This window comes from Rhinatrema bivittatum, chromosome 5, assembly GCF_901001135.1.
Source record: "Rhinatrema bivittatum chromosome 5, aRhiBiv1.1, whole genome shotgun sequence".
Taxonomy (NCBI): domain Eukaryota; kingdom Metazoa; phylum Chordata; class Amphibia; order Gymnophiona; family Rhinatrematidae; genus Rhinatrema; species Rhinatrema bivittatum.
Window position 1 is genome coordinate 117,456,459 of NC_042619.1, and position 23,465 is coordinate 117,479,923.

General features: G+C 45.4%; 1 protein-coding gene across 4 annotated transcripts in view; it reads right to left on the reverse strand.

The window, feature by feature from the left end:
- Positions 1-23,465, reverse strand: part of WDFY2 (WD repeat and FYVE domain containing 2) — a 251,022-nt gene that overhangs the window by 56,770 nt on the left and 170,787 nt on the right. For all 4 annotated transcript variants that reach the window (XM_029602801.1, XM_029602799.1, XM_029602802.1 and 1 more), the window contains 2 exons: positions 8,196-8,308; positions 3,655-3,781 (listed from right to left, as the gene is read on the reverse strand). In XM_029602801.1, coding sequence (XP_029458661.1) covers positions 3,655-3,781; positions 8,196-8,308 — 240 coding nt within the window. The remainder of the gene's footprint in view (positions 1-3,654; positions 3,782-8,195; positions 8,309-23,465) is intronic.

Here is a 23,465-nt window from a genome sequence, read left to right on the forward strand (position 1 = left end):
GCTTGGCTTGCCCATGCACCTGCTTGCTACGAAAGGGCCACAAACTTGTTTTAGAATCAAAAGCCCATGTCGTCATTTTCATGAACCACGGGCTGACGTCTTGTCTTCCCCAGGACAGAGGACTTACCGGCCATTCTCTTACGAAATGGCCTAGTTGTAGTTAACAATCAATCACAAACAAAAGGAATCGGCTTCTGCATCAAAATCTTTTACCATCCGAATCTTAAATTGTATTTTTAAATGTTAAGATGAAAAACGGGATCGCATCAGCAAGCCTTTTGACGACGTGCCTGGTGTTACCAAGCCTTCCGATCTTATCTATCATTTGCGACCCGTTTGATGGAAAGTGTTTAGAAGATGTTCTTGCTTCAAATTACTCAGATCTGTCAAAGTGCTCAGATAGCCCTGAATAGAGTCTCATTGGTATTATATCCGTGACCCGACAGCGGCCGTGTTTCGCAGCGTAGCTGCTTCTTCAGGAGTCATATATCTCAACAGAAGTTATACGGGATAGGTTCATAATTAGGATTGTTGTTTGCTCCTTGTGAGTTAGGCTAGTTGTAGTTAAGCCATGCGAAACCACTGCATTCTTTGTATGTGCCCAGAATAGTGTCCAAGGGCTGCACCAGAGGGCTCTGCACCCACCATGACTGAAGCCATTCATGCGAATGCATGCACCCAATTTATAATCTCTCTCTGCGTTGACTTAGGAGCTGGAAGCAGCCTTCTCCTCTCCCGCTTAGTCTGGCCCCACTTCTTACGTCCCTCCAACAACTGGAACAAATCAATGTAGTGCCTGTGCCTGATTTGATGTCTGAGGGACTTGGGTACCAGTTCCCAAAGTTTGTGTTCCATTTCTGGCAGCTTGGGGGTGGGTGGGGTGGGGCAAGACAGCGTCCTCCCGGTCTAACCTATGTGCCACAGATGAGGAACCTGAATTTCGGGAAGATGAAAACGAGCTGGAAGAACTGCTACGAGGAAGACGAAGACTGCCCACTTGCACCTATCGCTGCCTCTGCGCCCCTTACGAGAAACTTTTTCTACGCTTTGCATGTCTCTGTTCCTCAGCAGGCCATGGCACAGGTGAAGGAATCCTTGGTGGCGGTTTTGGTGTTAAGGATCTGCGGCCAGCATTGCTATGATGGCACTCGGCTGAGTGCACTCACGACAAGTGATGTCGCAGACTGCGTGCATCACCATCTCCATTGTGCTGTGGGCAGTGTAAGGGCAATGGCAGCTGCTCTCTGCGGCCGTGCCTATGTCTGTACTGGTCAGGGTAGCGACTGTGCTCTCAGACTCCTCACTGCTATCAAGATTTGGGGAGAAGTCCGGTAGGGGTATGGTTTAGATCTAAATGCGTTTGGGGAATAGCGGGGCCATTTTTCCCGCCTGGGCTGAGGATCCACATTGTAAGGCCTGTATCCCCAATAATGCATGAAGCTCTCTGAATCCCCATAGGGGTGACCGCCATAGGTGGGCCCCTGGTATGGTCTGTGCCAAGGGACGTGATTTCTGTGAAAACACTCAGAGAGAGAAGCCGGCCAGGATGGGAATCTGTATCGCATCTCCTCTCTTGGGCTATGTGTGTTCCTGACACTGGGCTCATGAGAAGGTGCCGAGGCATGTTCTACATGGTCAGCCGGACTTTGCGCACCTATATTAGGTACTGCATTAGGGAGGATAAGTGGGACAGCTTCCATCTGGAGAACAGCCTGATCCTTGATTTCTTCGGTGTCGAGCTGCGATATCTTGGTGTTGAAAGCACCAACTCCGCTGCTTGTACCCTCCGACACTTTTCTTCCTTGGCCCCTGTGTTTTGCCAAATTAGACAAATTCTGGTTTCTGTTTGGGGTCTTTCTGACCTTTTCCCTGAGCTTCATGGTTCCCTTTTTAATCCCTTTTGCTCCTCGATGTGGCCCACATGTCCTACCTCCTCCCTGTCCGCTTCTAGCTCCCTTCCGGTCAGAAACACTAGCGGGTGGGGGGGCCATGGAATCAGAACCTGAGGGTTCCAGACCTATGGGCACCTCAAGGACTGGGGTGCCTAAAGCCCCCATAGCGCACTGTGCTGGGGGCTGCCGAGCCACAGCCGAGGAGTTGGCCCTCAGGGACATCTGTCACAAACATCGGCAACACTTCCTTAGAATAAGCACGTGGGGTGTATCTGCTGTAACAAGAAAATTCCACATTTTTTTTTTTTTAGGAGCGGTTCTAATAATAGAGCCTGCTGGGCTGAACAGCCAAAGGTCCTGCGTGAAAGTCCCCCAAGAAAAACTAAAGAAGATTTAAATCTTCCTTGTGCAGCAAAGAAGATTAAATCTGCTCAAGTTTTTTTTTGTTTTTTTTTTTTAAATATAAAAGAGGGAGTGCTGCAAGTGCTACTCACCGGTGATCATCCGCTAGCAAAACAGCTAACTAAACAGCTCTGCTCAGGGCCAAGGAGGAAAAGGCTTAACTGAGGGTTTTAAATCGCCCGCCCGCCACCCCTCCCTCCCCCACCCCGTCGGTGGCGTTGCGTGCTCCCCAGGGCCAATCGGGTGGCCCGGTGCCAGAGCGCATCTTGATGTCGCCGGTCCTACCCAGGGGAGCAATGTCATCTGCAGTGCCACCACGTCAAGGAAGTCTGCGGCGCCGTCAGCACAATGCCGGCGCCATTACGGACACCAGGCGGAGGGTATGGAAATGACACCCCCCCCCCCCCGCTCCGAGCAGAGGTAAGGCAACGGTGCGGCGGAGCGGCCGCCCACACAGGCGCATGGCTATTCAAGGGGCCTGCACATCTATGCTGAGGGGCCGCCCATTTTGAAAAAAATGCACAAACCGGATGAGTGCACAGTGTGTGTGTTTCAACAGGATGGGGGGAGGGGAGGAGTTCTTCCATAAGTCATCATTGACTTACAAAAGTTACACAACATGGGATCGGTCTGACAGCCCAGTGGCTTACACGAAAGACCTGGAACTGGTTCCTGAACCTGGCTCCTATGCAGGCCAGTAGGGTGGCTACCATGACCATCACTAACAGTGACAACTTCTGGCTTCTGACCAGATGCAGGAAGGAATTACAGTGTGGCGCCTATTTGGCAAAGGGAGCTGCTGCCTAAATGAGTGGAAGGTGGGGAGGGGGGAAGAGGAGAACCACAGGTAATTGTGAGTCAAGGCTCATGGCATCGTAGCCCCAAGTTGGGACAGGATCTCATTCAGCTACAAACCCAAAGCAGCAGAAATAGTGAAATATTTCAATTAAATATCGTAGCACTTAGATAAAATATTTTCCCTAAATCCTATAAATAGCTTTATTTTAATTTTATAGTAGTTAGTAGTGCAGCATTTACATGGTGTGCCAAAGTACGGCATGTCTGACAGTTTTCTTGCAAGTCCGTGAGATTTGAGATGTGTACATATAACGCTGGACTGGGAACACCGTGTGAATGCCCCTTTTCCAGCCTGCAACGGTGCAATTCATTTTGCTTTTTTGAGAATTTAGAAACTGCCCCTTAACCAGCATGAGGGCAGCTGAGAGAAGCAGGCAGCCTGACTGATTGCACTAACATTTCACACACTTTAGAAAACAGAGCCCTTGGGTCACCCTTCTATTTCTGCTTTAAAAAAACCCCCAATAAAACAAAAACTAAGGAGGCCATCCTCCCAGCTTACTTGTGTCCTTGCAGTTCAAGGGCCGTCCCTTTTCTTCCTCCTATGTCCCACATAATAATGGAGTGATCTGAACTGCCCGAGAACAAAACTCTCTGGACTGGGTCCCAGCACAGGGCTGTCACGCCACCTGAAGAAAGAGAGAACACAGCAGCTTTAAAAGCAATAAAAGCAAAGGACTGAAGGGGGAGTCACAACTCCTGGCTTCTGATGCATCACAGACCTCGGTCGCCTCCCTGCACCTCGGCATGCCCAGCATCAGGCTGCCTTCTCTCTGCTTTATAAGCCAATATGAAGCAGAGCTCCGAGAAGTGTCTAGAGGAGGCTGAACACATTTTTTTTTTTTTTTAAAGACATGCTTGCACTTAGGAGCCTTCATTAAATAAGACTATAAAACTCACTGCAAATATTTACATAGGTTTTATGAATTATTGCATAGCAATTTCAGTAAATCCATTTTTTTCCTTTGAGCTTAAACGCACGGGAGAATTTTTTCTCTTTTTAAACAGAAAGGTATGGTTTAGGGCATCTCATCTGTTCAGGTATGGCTGAATAAGCCCAAAGTGAAAGTTTATGATACAGACCTTCAGATTCTCGAAAGGTTTTGATCTATGGTCAACAACAGACCTTTCCCATTGGAAACAATTTAGTAGAACTAGGAGTCACAATTTGAAACTCCAGGGAGGAAGACTTAGAACTAATGTCTGAAAATATTTCTTCATGGAGAAGGTGGTGGATGCCTGGAATGGCCTTCCGAAGGAAGTGGTGAAGACTAAAACAATGAAGGATGTCAAAGGGGCATGGGATAAATACTATGGATCACTAAAGGCTAGAGGATGGGAATGAATGAAAAGAGACATGGGGGTAGTAGGCCTGGGGGTAACCTGAACGGAGCAGCAACCCTTAATAGAATCATGGGGGCAACCTGCACAGAGCGGCAGTTCTACCCTTAACAGAAACATGGAGTAACCTGCATGAAGCAGCATTTACTGATGTGGGAGGCTTGCTGGGCAGATTGGATGGACCAATTAGTAATGACGGCAGAAAAAGACCATGTTATTATGTTGGAAAGCTTCAAGTTGCTATGCAACAGTTGTTCCATGAGCAAAGATGAAGGGTCTGAGTTACTATGGCTTTTCTCCCATTCTGCGTCCTTATTTTTGTGTGTGTGTGTGTGGGGGGGGGGGGGGGGGGGGTGCATGTAGAGGGAAGGAAACTCAGTAAACCCAGCCCTGAGAAGGGTGGCCATGTAACTCAGCATGACATCAAAAGGAGTCCTGTACCAGGAAAGATCACCAGAGAGCATGCTTCCTCACTTTTGAAGAAAGCTGCACTATATTTACAGTACTATCATTCAACCACATGTATCCTGAGATAGGAGTCTGCAAATACAAACATGGAGTTGGACCAAGAGAAGTGAGCATAAACGTAAGAAGGAAGCCTCAGCACAGCACAACAGCTAACAAACACGTTCACCCATGTCTTCCTGCTGTAACTAACTGCAATGACTTCACTAGTGAGGAGACAAATCTTACAGTACTCGATCTTAAAGCACACATTTATTGTTTGCATGTTGATAATTACCGACCAACTTCATTCTCAAAACTCATTGATTTAAAAAAAAACCAAACAAAAACGTTTGATCTCATGTAGTTTCATCAGCTTTAGCACTCAATTTACAGTGGTGCAAATTCCAAATACCATTCTGGTTTGAGAAAGTTGGCAGGCTGGAATCTCATTAGCTCGGTTCCTCCAAGCTGGAGATAATGACCTCCTTTAAAAGGCTGCCATTTGTGATTGCTAGATGTGCTGTGCATGAGACACAGTCAAGTTAGAAAAATGCTGCTCTCTTGCCTCAGGAGTCCTAGAATGCTCTAAGCATTACCACCATTGTAATGGGGATGCCAAGCCATCATGGGCATTTTTAGATTATATTTCCATGTGGGGACTGGCCAGGTTTCTGTGTAGCACTCTTGAAATGCACATATAGAAGTATTTAAAAACGTCAGAAGCCATTTAGGAGTCACTGGATCCAGATTTTTCATTTTGATATTTAATATTTGTGTGTCTGAGACCTTTTCTTTATCCAACTCTTATGATTAAACCACCACAGATTTTATAATCAGATGTAAAAGAAACATCTAATTCATTGACTTGATCAGTTTTAGCTTACAGTTCCTGGGTGTCTTTCTATTATCTTTCTGCCTGTTTCACTCTCCTGCTCCAGCCCCCTCCTCAGTCAGAGGAAATGGGAAGATTTACGGATGCAGCCATCTGGATTAACCAATTATGATCAATCACAGCATAATTAAAGCTGTTATCTTACATTCTGATGCTGTCTTAAACTGCTTGGCCTTTGGTTTGATAGAATGTCAGGAACATCAACATTTCAGCTGCATAGAGTGTCTGTCACACAACCATGCCTATAAGTAGTTTACTGTCACCATTGGGATCTATGGTAATAATGTTACCGTAAACTTAAGGGTAAGGGAGAAAAGCATCAGAGGCAGCACAACAGTTGACAGTGAGCTTAAATACCATTCAGAGCATTCTGATCAATTATTGGAGAAAAGTGAAGCATAAAAACATGGAGAAAAGATGTTTGCACATGAGATTTGAAAACTGAGAAGGAATGAATTGCGCAGGAAGTTTACACAATGTTTTTTTGTGGTAGAGAAGGATTTTCACCCAGGGTGACAAGATTGGTGCAGAGTCACAGGGGTCACCACTGAGCAGAGAGCTTTTGCTGAAAAGAATCCATCAGCCAAGGCAGAAAAGAAAGAGAAGAGCAGAGAGAAGAGTTAGGGAGTCTAGGGTACATCAAGATATCTTTAACTAGGGCCTCTTTTCTGATATTAGTAAATGTAACAGGGGACTTCTATGATGTATGCATTAATCTATATAATTATTTCATTGGGTTTCCTATCGAAGAAACTCTTGGTAATAGGACAGACTTAATATTAACCTGTCCAGAATATACTGGGGTGGGTATTTCATTTCCTATTATAAAACCTCGATCAAGCCATCGTCATTTCTCCTTTGAGGAACTAAGTTCATCTGCCCTATGATAAGTATGGAGTCTTGTGCAATTCTTACTTTCCTTTGTCTTTGCACATCAATCAATGGTGAATAACACTGACTATTTTGTATTCAGGTCTTAAGGTGGCCATGATTCCATAGGATAGTATGGTGCTATTTCAACAGGATACATTGTAAAAAAAAAAAAAAAAGTCTAATTATCCAGTTAGTTAGATGGGCAGAGAGAGCCTGTGGCAGAGCCTAGTGCCTCAACCAAAACATTTTGAATGGATTCTTAAATTCATGTAACAGGGTTTTGCCTGTGCCACTGATTTTGTCCCGGTTTTCCATCTAAAAAAGGGTTTTGCATTTGAGGGTTCTCCCACCTGTTTTGACCAGCCCACTTTTAAAATAGATCTTAACAGGTATAAATTGCCCCCTGAGCATGTGCAAAGGGTCTTTCTTCTGCTACAGAGGATTGATCAAGAGGTCTTTCTGTTCCCTAGTGAACTGATCTGGAGGTGGCCAAGACGAATGAGTTTTTGGAAAGAGTTTTTGAAGATCTTTAGAGACATATTTTGTCCAGGCTCTGCAAGAAGGGCTAGTTATCCCCACTCTAGAAGAATGGACATGATCGGGGGGGGGGGGGGGGGGGGGGTCCTGTGCCCAGTAAACAGCAAGGCAAAGTCTCTGGGAGTGAAGATAAGTGATTTGGAGATTTTTGAGACCAGTAAGGCCAGTATCAGCTTGCTGTAGTAACTGGAATTTGGCTGTTTTATCCCACAACCAGTGAACAGTGAGGTAAGGCTGATGATTTTTGGTAAGGGCTTCTTGGAAAACATTTTGGAAACATCTAATTTCTGGAGCAATGGGGACTTTTTCCATCCTACTCCTGGCTTTATGCTGGTTGCTGAAGAGACTAAGCCTCCCTCCATGGAAAGGGATTTTGGAAACAGGTTTGAAGAGCGAGAGAATGAAAAGAGGAGGTATTATGGACAATGTAACCGCAGCTTTTGTTCTAATTTTAATTTTGCTATTCATGAGTTTTGTGATTTTATCCTGGATCATCCTTATGTTAGTTAAAGTAAATTCCAGTTGAACACCATCTTTGGACTCTGTGCTTTATTCAAGAGTGCCTTGTTTCTCAAAGAAGACTCCTCTGTTCTGAATATTTGCCAACCAGTGACTGAGAGAACCAGAGCTGGGGTGTGAATTCATGAATAAGACTGAGTTACCCAGGAGGTTCGGCCTCCCCCTGAGCCCCAGCATTCCCAGAGGCAGGTATGGATAATGTGTGAGAGGAAGAGAGGTCTGGGATATTGAGGAGCTGCCCTGGGAGCTGAGTGACTCCCTTAATCCAGTGCACCCCACGATGGGGGTGTTACATTCACATTAGTTTCACTTCTCTACCTGAAAAAGATTCTGCTGCTGGGAATGAAAAAGTTTCCAAATCTTGAACGTTAAGATACCCACTTAATGCAAGAACAGACCAATTTGCCATTTCGAGTCATAACTTTAAAACATACCTGTATGGCCTTTAAACGTTGTAACAAGACTACAGTTTTCTTGCTCTAGCTTCAGAATTGTTACTTGTCCAGAATAATCACCAACAAACACGTGTCGTGTTTCAACATCAAATCTGACACATGCACGTTGAGGAATGTTTAAAAGGTGGGGAAAAAGCACACTAAAAAGCTCAGAGCAAACAAACACAATATGATGGAAGGTAAGGACCCTAAGGTCCTAAGTGCGTCCAGCTTATCTCCAACCCTTGCATTTATCATCAGGTTCCGGGACACAGCAGCTATGCTAAGTGCCGTCAAAGTCTAAGCTTTAATAACAACCTAATTTTCTTTCTACGGTTAAATGAAATGGCTAGCAAGTCAAATTTCACACAAACATTTCAAAACTGAATCCGATTTTAAAAGTGTCCTAACTTTTATTGACAAAGGTGAGGGCAGAGAACATGGGAAAAGCAAGCAAGAGACATATAAGGACTAGAAAGACACAAGCCATGGAGTAAGCAAAATTCCGAAAAATCATCTTTACATCGGATGCTATTGTTCAAATTGTGTTTGTGCATGTCCATAGTCCTCTTTCAACTTATGCAATTAACTTTTATAATTAAGTACCTAATTCTGAAAGCTAGGCATGTAACATTATGTACATATGCAAATGAAAACCAAACATATGAATGATACAGTCAGGCACATGAGGTGGTCCTCAGTATATATTCTGTAAAGAATGCCCAACAAGTATGCTTAAGAGGCTATCCTTTTTGCTTTATTATTTTTCTTACAGCGTGTTTCATAAGTTTTGCTTTTAAATGGTTAAACACATGTAGCTGTAACCTAACAGATCAGCTTCTGAGTTGAAAAATGAGCAAAAGAATTATACCTTTTTATTGCACTAACTTAATACATCTGTGTTGAAGAATTAGAGGACAAAAGGGCTAAAGGGACCTTGAGAAGCCATTCAGGTAACTGTACATATATAATCCCAAATATCTTCCTAACTTGCTCTTAAAAACTTCCAGTGGTAGATTTCACAACCTCAGTACTTAACTTTTTCCAGTACACAATCGCTTTAACAGTTAAGAAAGCTCCAGTTTCTAACCCAGATCTCAAGATGGAAAACTAATCAGCTCCTTTCTATAATGTCTTTAAGTATTTAAATATTGTAATCAAGTCCTCAGATGTTCATCCTTTTCTCATAAGTCTTCATCCAGATCTCTTATTTCTGCTGTTCTTTTCTGGCCTCTCTCCACAGCCTCCACATGAAGTGTATGCAACACTGGATGCAGTGTGCCAAAAGTTTTATCAAGTTGAGCAAAGTGTGAGACAAACAGGGATGTCCAATCCTCTCAAGTTTTGTCAGGAGCCAAATAGTTTATGCCCCCGCTGATTGGGAGACAGGTCCCCCATGCCCTCCAGCCATATTGTATGGATTCTCAGTCTCCATCAAAGGACCAAGAAAGAATTGTTTTGAGTGCATGACTCGGCACTGGGTGCTGATCCAGATAGTGTTACTGTCCAAATGATTAACTGTCTAGCTGAAATTCCTCACTGGCTGTCTGTCAATAATTTAGCTTTTAATGGACAGAAAACCAAGATTCTTAGAATAGGAACCATGGATCCCCTTTGCAGGGCAGATCAGCCTGATGATGAAGGGTGGTTTCTATTCTACTAACCTCCGAGGTTAAAAATCTGAGCGCGAGTTTAGACTTTATCCTTGGTCTGGAGAACCATAATTTTGATGAGTTGCATCTAAGGTTATGTTTGATTAGGTGCTTGTACACTCTATAGAATAATAAGGCATTTAAAACAGTAATGCACTCATTAAACATCCCAAACTGTCATTATTGTAATGCCTTATATGTGGGCCTCCCAGCTAAGACCATATTGTAGCTCAGCTGATTCAAAATATAGCCATTGAGAGCTATCACCAGAGTTTGATGGAAAGCATAAGCCCTACTGTCTGTCAACTGCATTGGTTCCCTAATTTAAACTGTTGGTACTGACCTTTCACACCTTAAGAGGTTCCAGCCCCTTGCATCAGGACAAAAATTTAGAGTGGTATAGGCTTGAGGGGGAGATAAAATTGAATCTAGTAGCTTTTCAGAATATGCTTTCTCTGCAAGAATCGCACCTAGCCTCTCTTAAGCTAGGTCCTTTTTCAGAGCTGGAAAAGCATATCCATAGATATTAGAATAAGGTCCAACTAGCACATTTTCAGGAAGAAAGTGAAGGTGTGGATTTTTCCAGTTGCTTAAGAGGGCCTTGCCAAACTGGGTCTCTTTTCCTGGCTAAAAGGTGCTTTTATGTTTGCATGTGGTTGAACTTTGGGGCAGGCGTTGTGGTTTGCAGGTAGGTAAGTTTCAAGCCTAGTATCTAGCGGCTGATTGTGATGGTTTTCTTCTGGGGACATGCAGTGGGGAGGAATGGTCTGGGCTTTATGGTGGGGATATAGCATACATCCTTACCATTTCACCTGTTGGAGACATGACATTTGGTTTTCTTTTCTGGTTTAATTTACTTGTCTGGTTTTAACATTCTATGTCGGGATTTTATGTGGCAGCTTGTTCTGTGCTTTTGTTCACCACCTTGAGATCGCTTTAGCTTAGGAAGATAGTCTATAAATTATTTTAAATTAATAAAAATCTCAAGAAATATATGTTTCATAGAAGTGATGGTGGATGCATGGAATGCCCTCCTGGGAGGGGTGGTTGAGGCTATAATTGTAATGGTCTTCAAAAAGACATGGGACAAGCGCAGATGATCTATATTTTTGAAAGGTGAAAGGATAGCAGAAGCATGAACTAGAGGCCATGGGCCAGTTGGGGTAACCTGCAAGGAGTGGTGGTGAAGAACCTAACAGCAGCAGTATGACTGCATAAGTGGCAGTTACAACGCATACGTCAATGAGCATGGAGAGGTCGAATGTTTTGGACAATGGCCTTGCTGGTTTGTGTGGCTGTGAGTACTCTTAAAAAGCTTGGTGTTCACATAAGGAGGGGTTCCTGGATGACAGATTATGGGCCGGATTTTAAAATATTTACGCATGTAGAGTGGCTTATGCGCGCAGGGCCTATTTTATAAAGGCCTGGCGACGCGCGTAAAGTCCCGGGATGCGTCTAAGTCCCGGGGCTTTACTAAAGGGGCGGTCTGAGGGTGGGGCCAGAGGCCTCCAACACAGCAGCCATTTGCCACTGTGTTGGAGGATCGCATGCCGGCAACCTACGCCTGCCTCCAGGCAGGTGCAAAAGGTATTAAAAGAATTGGGGGGGGGGGGGGGGGGGGCTGGAAAGCTTAGGTTAGGGGGAACAGGGGAAGCCTGCGGGCATCAGTGTGCACCCCCTTGTACAGGCATGTTATAAAATCGGGCATTCATGTGTGCGTGCTGGGTAGCCTGCGTACATTTGAAAATCTACCTCTAAGTGTTGGTCTTGTAAGAATCAGAGGAAGATAAAACAGCCAATCAGTAAAGGTGGTGGAGGCCAATACTTTGACAACATTTGGGCATGTTTGATGTAGAGGGTAGTGCTAGGAAAAGGGCTGAAAATTCAGGTAAAAAACATGGGATGGGGAAAGGCACTGGCACTGGATTATGTATGGGTGTTATATGCTTATCTGCCCAAAGTGGAAGATCTCAACTGGATACCGGATGGGTCACTTTGGCCTTTATCTGCAGTCATCTACTATGTACAAGTCATTACACATTTTATATTTATGCATTTGAATTCTCCTTCTTATGTTTTTAGTGCCTTGCATTCATCCTTTTCAAATTTCATCCTATTTCTGACCATTTCTGCAGTTTGCTCACATTTTGAATTTTAATCATGGCTTCCAGCATGATATCATTTGTAATTTTTTAAGCATATTTTCTATGCTTCCATGCAAGACGCTAATGAAAATACAGCCAGTGCTGACAGGAAGAGAAGCAGCCAAACATTCTGTGCAACACTCCCACACCCTATCACACGTTTCCTATTAAAAAAAAAAAAAATCCCAATAAGAAAGCGCAGCAAGCAGTAAGTGATAATATGAACAAGAGAGGACGTGGAGACCATACTTATGCATGAATTTTTTTTTTTTAGTGCTTTTAGTCTTTGACCCTCTTGAAAATGGCCTCATCCTTATCAGATCAAGATCATTTTCAACAGGGTTTATGCTCCACCTTCCCCCTCAAGCTTGGACTCAAGCGTGAATTTCTGCATAAGCTTTGCCCCTAGACAGATGGACAATCTCTGCAACAGAGCTTTCAGCCCTGGTTAACCAGCTAAAAATCTACCACAGGAGGCACATTCCAAAATCCCAAATCAGTCAAAACCACACTATGGTCACGGGAGAGAAGACAATTTAACAGTTCTATAAACTACATGTGGCTGCCATGGCAGAAGTAAAACACTGCATTATGCTTCTTGATCACCAGCAAAGGCAATATTTGCAGACCAAATTTAGAATGCCATTTGGGTCTTAAATTTCAGCTAGCTGATACCCAGTGAAATTTCATCGGAGAATGTTGGACGCAGTAAAGTAATTGATGCTAAGTTATAGAATAAGTATTTGAAGAACTGTGGTTTGTGCATTTTAATGAGAAGCAGTGTATAGGCATCTCTGTGGAGGAGGTGAGGAAGACTAAGTGAAGAAGATATAGGAAGCAGGGCTGTTTCTATGCAAGCCCCCTGGAAGGTAGGAGGTATTTTTATGACAGAGCAGAGTATGTGGATGCAGGGTATACTGTATGTATGTAAGTGTGTGTGGTAGGGCACTGTTTATGTGGGTGCTGGTGGGCGGGTCTTAGTGAGAATTGGAGCCTAGGTATGTGTGAAGGATGGGGGCTATACTGGTTTATGGGGTAGAAGAGTTAGGTCTGGATGACTGGGGCAGCATGAAGGTTTTGTAACTGGTTGAGTAGGTTGTGGTGGCTGGAGAGCTGGGGTGGACGTATGCAGGATGAATGAATGCATGAATGGCAGGAGATATGCAAGTGAGTGAAGAGCTGGGACAGGTGTGTGGCTGGAAGGGTATGCAGGGTAACTGGTTGGAAACAGCAATCATGGGAAGCTGCAGTGTTGGCAAAAGTTGTGAGTTTGGGTGGGTCATAATGGGTGTGGGAAGCTGGGCATTGTGGCCGAGGGGTTATGGAAGCAATATCAAGTAGATCTCAAAGATTACAACATGCATTTCAATTGCAACTGCCTTCTGTTAAAGTTTATCGACACACCAGACTTCAAAACAGAAAAAGCTCTAGGTATATTACTAAAATGTGGAATGAATTGCCATTGGAGATTAGAGAGGAAAATGAGCTGAAGTTTTGAAAAAAATTACAGACATGGCTGATGATTAATGAAGTATGTAGATAAATCATGCGATTTGAGCTGGAATGGGGTTTTTTATGCTGATTTTATGTTATTTTGTTTTTAATGTTTTATGATTATAAATTGTATTGTGTTGTATTATAACTGTACTTTGTTTTGGGTGATCCAGACCAGATCTGGAAAGCAATTAATACATTTAAATAAATATGTGAAGGGCTGGGGGCTGTGTCTCTGCAAGGGGTGGACAAGTTAGCTCTGGATGACTGAGGTAGTATAATTGGCTGGGCAAGTGGAGAGTTGAAGTGGGTATAAGTATGTCTAAATGGCAGAGGATGGGTAAGTGGGTGTGTGTGGAGAGCTGTGGTGGACTGGTGTGGCTGGCAGGATATGTGGGGAGCATGTGTGTGGGTGCAGCAATTGTGAAAGGCTATAGTGTTAGCAGAGGCTGTGGGAGGCTGGGCATACATAGCTGATGGGTTACAGATAGTATGTGAGGAGCTGGGGGCATGCATAGATGTGAGGGGTAGAAAGGATAGCTCTGGATGAGTGGGGAAGCATGCAGGTTGAATGATTGGTTGGGGAGGTGGCATGGTGGGAAGGGTATATGTATGCATCAGTGGGAGGGGATGTTATGTTTCAATGGTTTTTATTGTGCAGAAGAAAAAACATTTCCCAGGATGCACCCCAGGAATTACGCAAATGCAACCAGTGTAGACAACTTATTTTTAAACATCGTCCCTACACAGTTTCAGATAGCTCTCCCCCCCTTAACATGCCAAAACTACCCCCTTCCATCTCCCCCCCCCCTTGTTTCTTGTCCCCAGTTCAACATGTAGAATATCCATGTACCAGTAAGGAAAAAGCCAAAGATCCAGTATGACGCAAAGCCATCCCTTTGAACCAGCACTTCCAAAAGGAGGAGAAGGTATCGCAGTCAGTCGTTTAAGATTAAGCTCCTGGATTGGGGTGTAGTAATGTCTGTATATATGCATCCCAAATCTTCACAAATTTGCAGCGATACAGCGGGGAGGTCCTGGATGCCAAATTTTCCATCTGCATCAATCGGTGCAGGGCATTCCTCCACATCCAAAAGGACGGCCCCACCTTGGCTCGCCATTGTAACAAAATAAGTTTTTCCCCCACATAGCAGGCCTTCTGGATAAACACACGACCCTCCGTCTCCCGGATCATGGAAGCAGAAATACAACAAAATAGCATCACCTTTGGAGAGAGGGGACGTCCAGAAGGTCCGCTAAATAAGTTGCAATACGGGCCCAATACCGCCGAATTGGAGGGCATGCCCAAAAAGAATGGGAAAGGTTACAGATAGGCTCTGTGCATTTCTCGCACTGGTCTGTGTCCCGTATATTGGCTTTGAACATGTGATGCGGAGACAGAAATGCTCTCCAGTGAAACTTATATTGCATTTCCCAATAGTGTAAGTTACAGGTTACCCCTGAAATCTGCTTGAAACAATTTTGGAACATAACAGACGTAATGGTGAATACACCGTCCCTGTTCCATCTCTCTGCCAGCATCGTACCAGTATCCAGACGCAGTTCTTTTTAATACCTCGTGAGCTATAGCCATAGACAATATTGGTTGTTTCTCCAACTGTAACATTTTGCGTTCACAGCCCCAAATACTGCAGGTCTTCCACAATCAGGCGGCAAGGATTTAACATAAATGTTGTAACTGCAAATCGGGGAAAGCATGAGAGGCTCGTAACGCATAGATGTCTCGTATCTGAGAGAAGGGGAGAAGTGCGCCCCTTCCTCATCCAGGACATGTCCCCATTGGGTTATTCCCTGCTTGGCCCAGGCCTGGAAAGCAGCCGTCTGGGAGCCCGGTGTGAACTGTGGCCCTGTATAGGAGCAGGTAAGCACATTGGGACGGGAGGGGTAAAAATCTGCCCAAGCTGTTTCCAAGCCAGCCTCATTGGTTCCAGTAAAGTGTGTTGCATCAGCGCCTCTGGTAAATTGACTGCCGGCACCTGCAATATGAATCTTAAGTCTAGAGGAGCCACCAAAGCTTGGTCAGCCTTCATATTTATGTAATTAGAGGATCCCAGGAGCCATTCCCGCACAATGCGGAGATTGCTGGCTAGATTGTAAAGTGCCAGGTCCGGAACTCCCCGTCCTCCCCAGCCCCAACTCTCCCTTAACCACTGCAGGGGGATCCGAGGCTTCTTACCCGCCAGATAAATCTACGGAGGAGTTTATCCAGGTCAGAAAGATTTTTCCGTTTAATATGAAGTGGCAAGTTTTGAATTTAAAAATGTTAATACGAACCCCTAGCGAAAGCGGCAAATCCTGCCTGGCATGCAACTTGTCACGAGTGTGTCAGAGAAGTGGGGAAATATTAAGGGCACATAGCGTTGTGAGGTCTGTGGACACTTGTAGCCCCAGGTATTGAATAGCGACAAACGCCCATCGCAAAGGAAAGGGCCCCTCCCAGCTCTCCCTAAGGGTGGGGGGATAGCGCAGGGCCTCCGATTTATCCCAGTTTTTCTTAAGGCCAGAAAAGATCCAAAAAAAAATGTTAAAAATCTGTAGTTACAGAGGGAGCGATCATTTTGGTACAGTCAGGAACACCAGAAAGTTGGGGAGGGGATGTTAAATGGGTGGGCGTGTGCGTGTGGTGCAGAATGGAACATGTGTGTGTGTCTAAGCACATATCCATGGGTAGGTGAGCATGTTTAGAGGATTTTGAAAGGCAATAGGAGTGTACACGTTTTGGGGTGAGGGGAACAGTCTCAGCCCATTGTGTTCAGCATGGAGCTACATTTTGTCTGTGGCTCCTCCCATAAGCCAGCAACAAGGGTTTGAATGGCTGTGGGGAGGAACACACTATACAGCCATACAACAGTGCACCCAGCCAAGTATCGGCCATGGCTTCTCCTAGGCTACCTCTGTTTATGCTGTGCACCTCAGCATTTTTAAGTGTTGTAATGCCAGACCTCTGGTAGCTGCTGTAGCACACAGCTCCTGCTGTACTTTAGTGGAGAAGTGCTGCTATATACCTGGGTGTACGAGGAAGCAGTGGCGAGCACAGGCACACTGATGCACTCCTGTTAACCCTATCAGCCATTCACAAGATTGCACCTTTCAGCTGTCCTCCCACCGGAGCTGGTCAGGGAGTGGTGGAGCATGCACCAGCGGTCATCTGCTTAAGGCATGCAAATACATTATGCCATCACTAGGGACTGGAGGGGTGTGCAACTCCAGCCAAGTGTAATATATAGATATAGAGAGAAGTCTTATTTAGCTGGTGATGTAGAATCTAAGTCTTAAGAGGTGTAAATAAGCCTATTTAAAAAAAAAAAATTGCAGTCATATGTATCCCAAGGTTGAATTTCATGCTATATTTTGAAAGTGATTTTCAAAAGCCATTCATCTGTCTATGGAAATGGTTAATTTAGATGGGTAATAGGCCTTTTTGAAAACTACTCACCCTGTATGCATGCAAAAGTTTGTGTGTTGCTCCATAATGCACATACTCTTACCCACTTCTTTGTGGAAGTGCTACTGGGGCAAGGGTAGGACAGGGGAGGCAATGATGTGTCTAGTTTTGCATTATCAAAAAAAGTACCCACGGAAAACGCAGGTGTAAATATGTGGGTACTTTTTTCCTTGAGGAACTTTCAAAGTGGAAAGCATGCTGATAATTTCCTTTTGAGAACTGGTGCAGAATCTACTACCAGATGTGCCGGCAGACTAACTGCCTGCACAGTTCTGAAAACTGCCCCCTTCAAATGCAGGGAATACCAATGCTTGTGGGGAAGAGTTCAAATATTATGAAACTGGTCAGATTATAATTTTCCTGCACAATCTACCAGCACATTTTCCATTAATAATAAATTGCCAGATATTCAAGTTGCCTTTATTTTGATCCCCTACTTAACAGATTTAGGGACCTGCAGATCTCAACCTCCAAACAGCCAAATTATTATTTTTATTTTTTTTTTAATTAGACTTAAAAGTAACCAATGATTTTTGCATTGCTGGTAATCTCATCTTTATCTCCAAAGCTAAATCACTATTTTACAGAAAGAAAATCTGGTAATAAGTTGACTTTTTTTTTTTTTTTTTTTTAATTGTCTAAGGCAGTGGTCCCCAACCCTGTCCTGGGGGCCCACCAGCCAGGACAGGGTTGGGGAATATGCATGAGAGAAAATTTGCATGTTATGGAGGCAGTGCATGCAAATTTTCTCATATGCATATTCATTGTGGATATCCTGAAAACCCGACTGGCTGGTAGGCCCCAGGTCAGTTGGGGACCACTGGTCTAAGGTATTAGGGATGTGTATTTTATTATACATCACCTTTATTTGTGTTTAGAAAGGTAATTAAATCAACTAAGTTTAAGGTAGCCTCAGATATTTGTGTATGTTCAAACCACATTTCACGTTCCAACAACCCTGCTCAAACAGTTTTCTTTGTGAAAAATACTATGTTATTTCTTTGTTTCAGAACCTTATAAAAAGATAGCAGACAGGCTACCCAGTCTGTTCCATTCTCTTCCTCTCTAGTTCTCTACCACTTTAGGTTGATGAGTATATAAAATTGCCTTAGTGTATTTGTTTGTGGCAATTTTGTTGGCATGGAACCTTATGAAAACCCAGGCTCTCTAGACTGCATGATCCAAATATATTTAGAACTATATATCACATCAATGTTTTAGTCCTAAGGAAGATACCAGAACATTTAAATCCCAATTGTATCTCTCCAAATATATTTTGATCATGCCCTCCAGAATGTGGTCACTTTGTGGACTCGTGTCTTCTTTTGACCGGCTGCACTCAGATTCTTTTCCTTGATCGAGCTACAAGACCATCCTCCTTTGTGTTCCAAGTCTGTGCTCTCTCCTGCCTGGGAACTACTCCTCAAGTTCAGAGCAGAGACTAAAGGAGAAATACAATTTTATCATTATGAACTACTGACCGGATAAAAACAATTAATAGAGGGGATCCACAAGAACAGCACATAATGTAAAGAATGCCTTAGGCTTGGAGACCGTGCTAAATAAAAAGTACTGGATCATTCTTTACATAAGACCTCTTCTCACGATGTTTTCTGGAAGTCTCCAAATACATTCATTTCAACTTCAGCAATCAACTATGTGCCACCAAGTTTACTGCAGTTCGCCAAGTCATTTCCAAGCATTCGTTTACCTTGCAAGCATGAGTTGGAGTTACTCAGAGAGGCCCGTATTGCTGTTACTGCTTCATGAGAGTACAGTGTGGAACTGCAAGGTATGGCCTTTTAACAGAAACTACATGGATGCATGGAGACTGCCATTAAGGTGATATTATGGGATGCAAAGCAATTGATGAGCAGAAGGAGGAAGTTAGCTACATGTTAATATTAAAAAGCATACCTACTTTTATGGAAAACTGTATTAGTCGCTTTGTGCACAGCGCACATGAGCAGAATGATCACAGATCATGAAAGATTATCTATTTGGGAGGGGGACTCAAAATAGCTGTGCAACAAACTATAAAAGCAGTTTGGAGTGCATAACAAGTGACTATAAAATATGGCTCTATTTTACTTTGATTTTTGTCTGGACCCCTGCAGCTTCATTTAAAAAAAAAAATCTACCAGACATGTATTTTAACATTGGTGAGTTTGACTAGTCATTGCCTCGATTCCTGTTTCTCTAAAATGGGGTGAGTTTTCCAAACATTTTCGCACATGCTATTTTACAAACATTAAAGGTACACGTATTTTCAGTCTCATGTGCATAGTTCCACGGGACATAGGGCAGTCTAGGGGCAGGGCCAAGAGGAACATGGACAAGTTGCTATTTTATAAGAGACTCAGGCACGTATATTCAGCAACTTATTGTTGTGACCGGAGTGGTGGACCCTTGGACCGGCCTTGCCAAGTTGAGGAGGAAAGGCCGGGAGGCGGCATGGAACCAGACGAAGAAGCAGGATTTTCACCCTGGAAGCCCGAGATCCCCCACCGGGAGGAGCCCGTGAGGACCCGGGCTGCTGGGACTTAGGAGAAGACTTACGAGATATAAGAACAGCATCAGGACAGTCCTAATACTGGGTGGGCAGCAACAAGAATCACGTAGAGACGAGTCAGAGTCAGGAACCATGAAGACAATCCGAGGAAGAGACAGGGCAGGAACCAGGAACAGTGGACTGAAGCAGGAGCAGGACCAGGAATCACGGAGGATCCGGAGCTGGAACTGAAGCGGGAGCAGGAGCAGAAACAGAACTGAAGATCCGGAGCTGGAACTGAAGCAAGAGCAGGAGCGAAACTGAAGATCCGGAGCTGGAACTGAAGCAGGAACGAAAGCTGGAACTGGACTGGAGCAGAGGTGAAGGCAGGAACGACAGGAACACAGGAACAGCAACTAGCAACCCAAGTGGGGAACCTTGTTGCAAGGCACTGAAGCTAGTCAGACGCCGGGTTTAAATCCCCACCGGCATCTGACATCACCTCTGAGGGCGGGCCATGGTTTCGCGCCACTGGCTCTTTAAATGTTCCCCCCTCATGTGCGCACGCATCTAGGAGGGGCGGAGCCATGGATTGGAGCTCGGCAGAGTCTCCCTCTTGGAGATGCCGCTGTGGAGCAGCCTGCCTAGGCACGAAGGACGCCAGGGAGTGCCCGAGGGAGAGAGAGGTAAGGACCCGGTCGTGAACCTCGCGACCGCAACAGTACCCCCCCCCCCCTCTTATGCCCCCTCCTCAGGGGACCAGGTTTACTGGGATGATCAGAATGAAATTGATGCAGAAGAGACTTGTCCAAGATATTACGAGCAGGCCGGTAACGAAGCATGAAGTCAAAGCGATTGCAGAAGAGAGACCAGCGAGCTTGCCTGGGGTTTAGGCGCTGTGCTTGACATAAGAACTCCAGATTCTTATGATCCGTGTAGACTGTGATAGGTTGAACAGCTCCCTCTAGCCATTGTCTCCATTCTTCAAATGCCAATTTGATTGCCAAGAGTTCCTTGTCTCCTATACTGTAGTTACATTCAGCTGCAGAGAATCTCTTGGAGAAATACGAGCAAGGTAGTAGTTTTCCTGTACTAGAGCTCTGACTGAGTATGGCACCTACCGCAATGTTGGAGGCATCCACCTCCACTATAAAAGGGTGTCGTGGGTCTGGATGGTGCAGACAAGTATCCAGTAAAAAAGGCCTCCTTAAGGTCCTCAAAGGCTTGACAGGCCGCCTTCGGCCATTCCATAGCATCTGCCCCCTTCCTAGTGAGGGCAGTAACTGGCGCCAACTTGAGGGAATAGTGAGGAATGAATTGCCTATAGAAATTTGCAAATCAGAGGAAACGCTGTAGGGCTTTTATTTCCTTTGGGCGAGGCCAGTCTTTTATAGCAGACACTTTCTTGGGATCCATATGAAACCCTGTCGCCGAGACAATGTATCCTAGAAAAGGAAGAGACTCTCGTTTGAACATGCACTTCTCTAGTTTTGCGTATAGATTGTCCTTGAGAACTTGCAGCACTTGCTTTACGTGCAGTTGATGAAACTCCAGGTCATGGGAGTAAATTAGAACGTCATCCAAATACACTATGACTGAGGTATGTAACATCTCGCGAAGTACCTCGTTCATAAGATGCTGGAAGACTGCCGGGGCGTTGCATAGTCCGAATGGCTTCACTAAATACTCGTAATGCCCATCCCTGGTATTGAAGGCAGTCTTCCATTCATCTCCAGGGCGGATCCGAACCAGATTGTAAGCACCTCACAGGTCAAGTTTGGTGAAGATCTTGGCTCCTTGTAATCTATCCAAAAGTTCAGGAATTAACGGAAGGGGGTAACGATCCCTCTTAGTAATGGCGTTAAGGCCTCTAATCAATGCATGGCCTTAAGGAGCCATCTGTTTTCTCAACAAAGAAGAATCCCGCCCCTGCAGATGACTTGGAGGGTCTGATGAACCCTTTAGCGAGATTTTCAGCAATGTACTCTAACATGGCTCGTGTCTCTGGCAGAGAAGAGATAAACCCTTCCTCGGGGCGGCGTGGTTCCGGGTAACAGTTCTATCGCACAATCGAAGGGTCGATGCTGTGGCAAGATCTCCGCCTTTTTCTTGGAAAATACATCTGCAAAGTCGGCATAGGGCACGGGAGGCAAGACGGAAGTGTGCAGCAGAGAGACGCTCTGAGCGCACAGAACCTTGAGGCAGTTGGCAAAGCAAAAGGAACTCCATTGCGCAATCTGTAACGTGTCCCAATGGATAACTGGAGAATGCTGCTGCAACCACGGTAATCCCAGTACCACTGGGTGCACTGCTCTTTCCAGGATCAAGAAAGAAATCGCCTCAGAATGCAGAACTCCGGTTCGGAGAGTGAGAGGAGCTGTGGAGGTCGAGATACTTCCTGGGAGAACTGTTCCTCAGATGGATGTGATCCGCAGTGGAGGGTTATGAGGAAGAGTGGGAATCCGAAGTTGCTGCACCAAATCAGACAGAATGAAATTTCCACCTGCTCCCGAGTCAATGAAAGTGTATTCCAAGGTAACAGGAGCGGTACATTGAGGAGCAGAATTAACACAGCCAAGGAGCAGCTCCCCAGTACAGCCTAGGCTTTGGTGTTTTCCGGATGCTCCTTACACTGGGCTAGGAAAGTGGCCTTTGCTGCCACAATATAGACATAAGCCCAAAGCTCGGCGACGTCGCCTCTCCTCCGCAGACAATGGCGTACACCCTAACTGCATGGGCTCCTCCGTTGACATTTCAGAATGTGCTGCTCCTTGACTTGAAGATTATGTCATGGGTCTGGAGAAGACTGGAGCCAATGGTACTGTTCGACGAGGCGGACATCCCTCCTTCGCCCTTTGCTGAAGGCGGCAGTCAATTCGCCCTGCCAAGTCGAATACTCCATAGAGATCGCCAGGGATATCTCTGGCTGCCAACTGGTCCTTGATACGTGCTGACACACCCTCCAAAAAGACTCCCCACAGACTATCGTCTCACCATCCTACCTCCAAAGCGAGGGTATGGAACTCAATCGCATAGTCTGCTAAAGAGCGAGATCCCTGTCGTAACTGTAGCAGCTCGAACATTGCTGTGGACAGGCGTGCGGGTTCAAAGGCTTGTTTGAAGTTAATTACGAACTGTTGCAAATTATTTAATAGCGGATCATTAGGCTCCCACATGGGCGAAGCCCAATTCAGCGCCTTCCCATCCAGCAGAGACAGAATGTAGGCCACCTTTATGGAATCTGCTGGGAACTGGTTGGGTAGGAGGGAGAACCTTATGTAGCACTGGTTCAAGAACCCCCGGCAGCCCTTAGCTTCCCCTGAGTAGCGAGAAGGAGCAGGTAGTTGAGTAGGGGTGTTTACACTCACCACAGGAGCAGGAGGTTGCACGAGGTGTGGCTCTGGGGGCGTGGCATCCAGATGGTTCGCCAACTGTTCGACGGTGGCAGCAAGTACATCCAGGCAATGTTGCTGCTGCTGCAGGCGTTGAGCCATTCCTGGAATGGCCTGAAGACCGGAAATGTCCGCCGGGTCCATGGCCTTGCAAACTGTTGCGACCGGAGTGGTGGACCCTTGGACTGGCCTTGCCGAGTAAAGGAGGAAAGGCTGGGAGGCGGCACGGAACCAGACGAAGAAGCAGGATCTTCACCCTGGAAGCCCGAGATCTCCCCGGGAGGAGCCCGTGAGGACCCGGGCCGCTGGGACTTAGGAGAAGACTTACGAGATACAAGAACAGCGTCAGGACAGTCCGAGTACTAGGCGGGCGGCAACAAGAATCACGTAGAGACGAGCCAGAGACAGGAACCAATAAGACAATCCGAGGAAGAGACAGGGCAGGAACCAAGAACAGTGGACTGAAGCAGGAGCAGGACCTGGAATCACGGAGGATCCAGAGTTGGAACTGAAGCGGGAGCAGGAACGAAACTGAAGATCTGGAGCTGGAACTGAAGCAGGAACTGGACTGGAACAGAGGTGAAGGCAGGAATGACAGGAACAGCAACTAGCAACCCAAGTGGGGAACCTC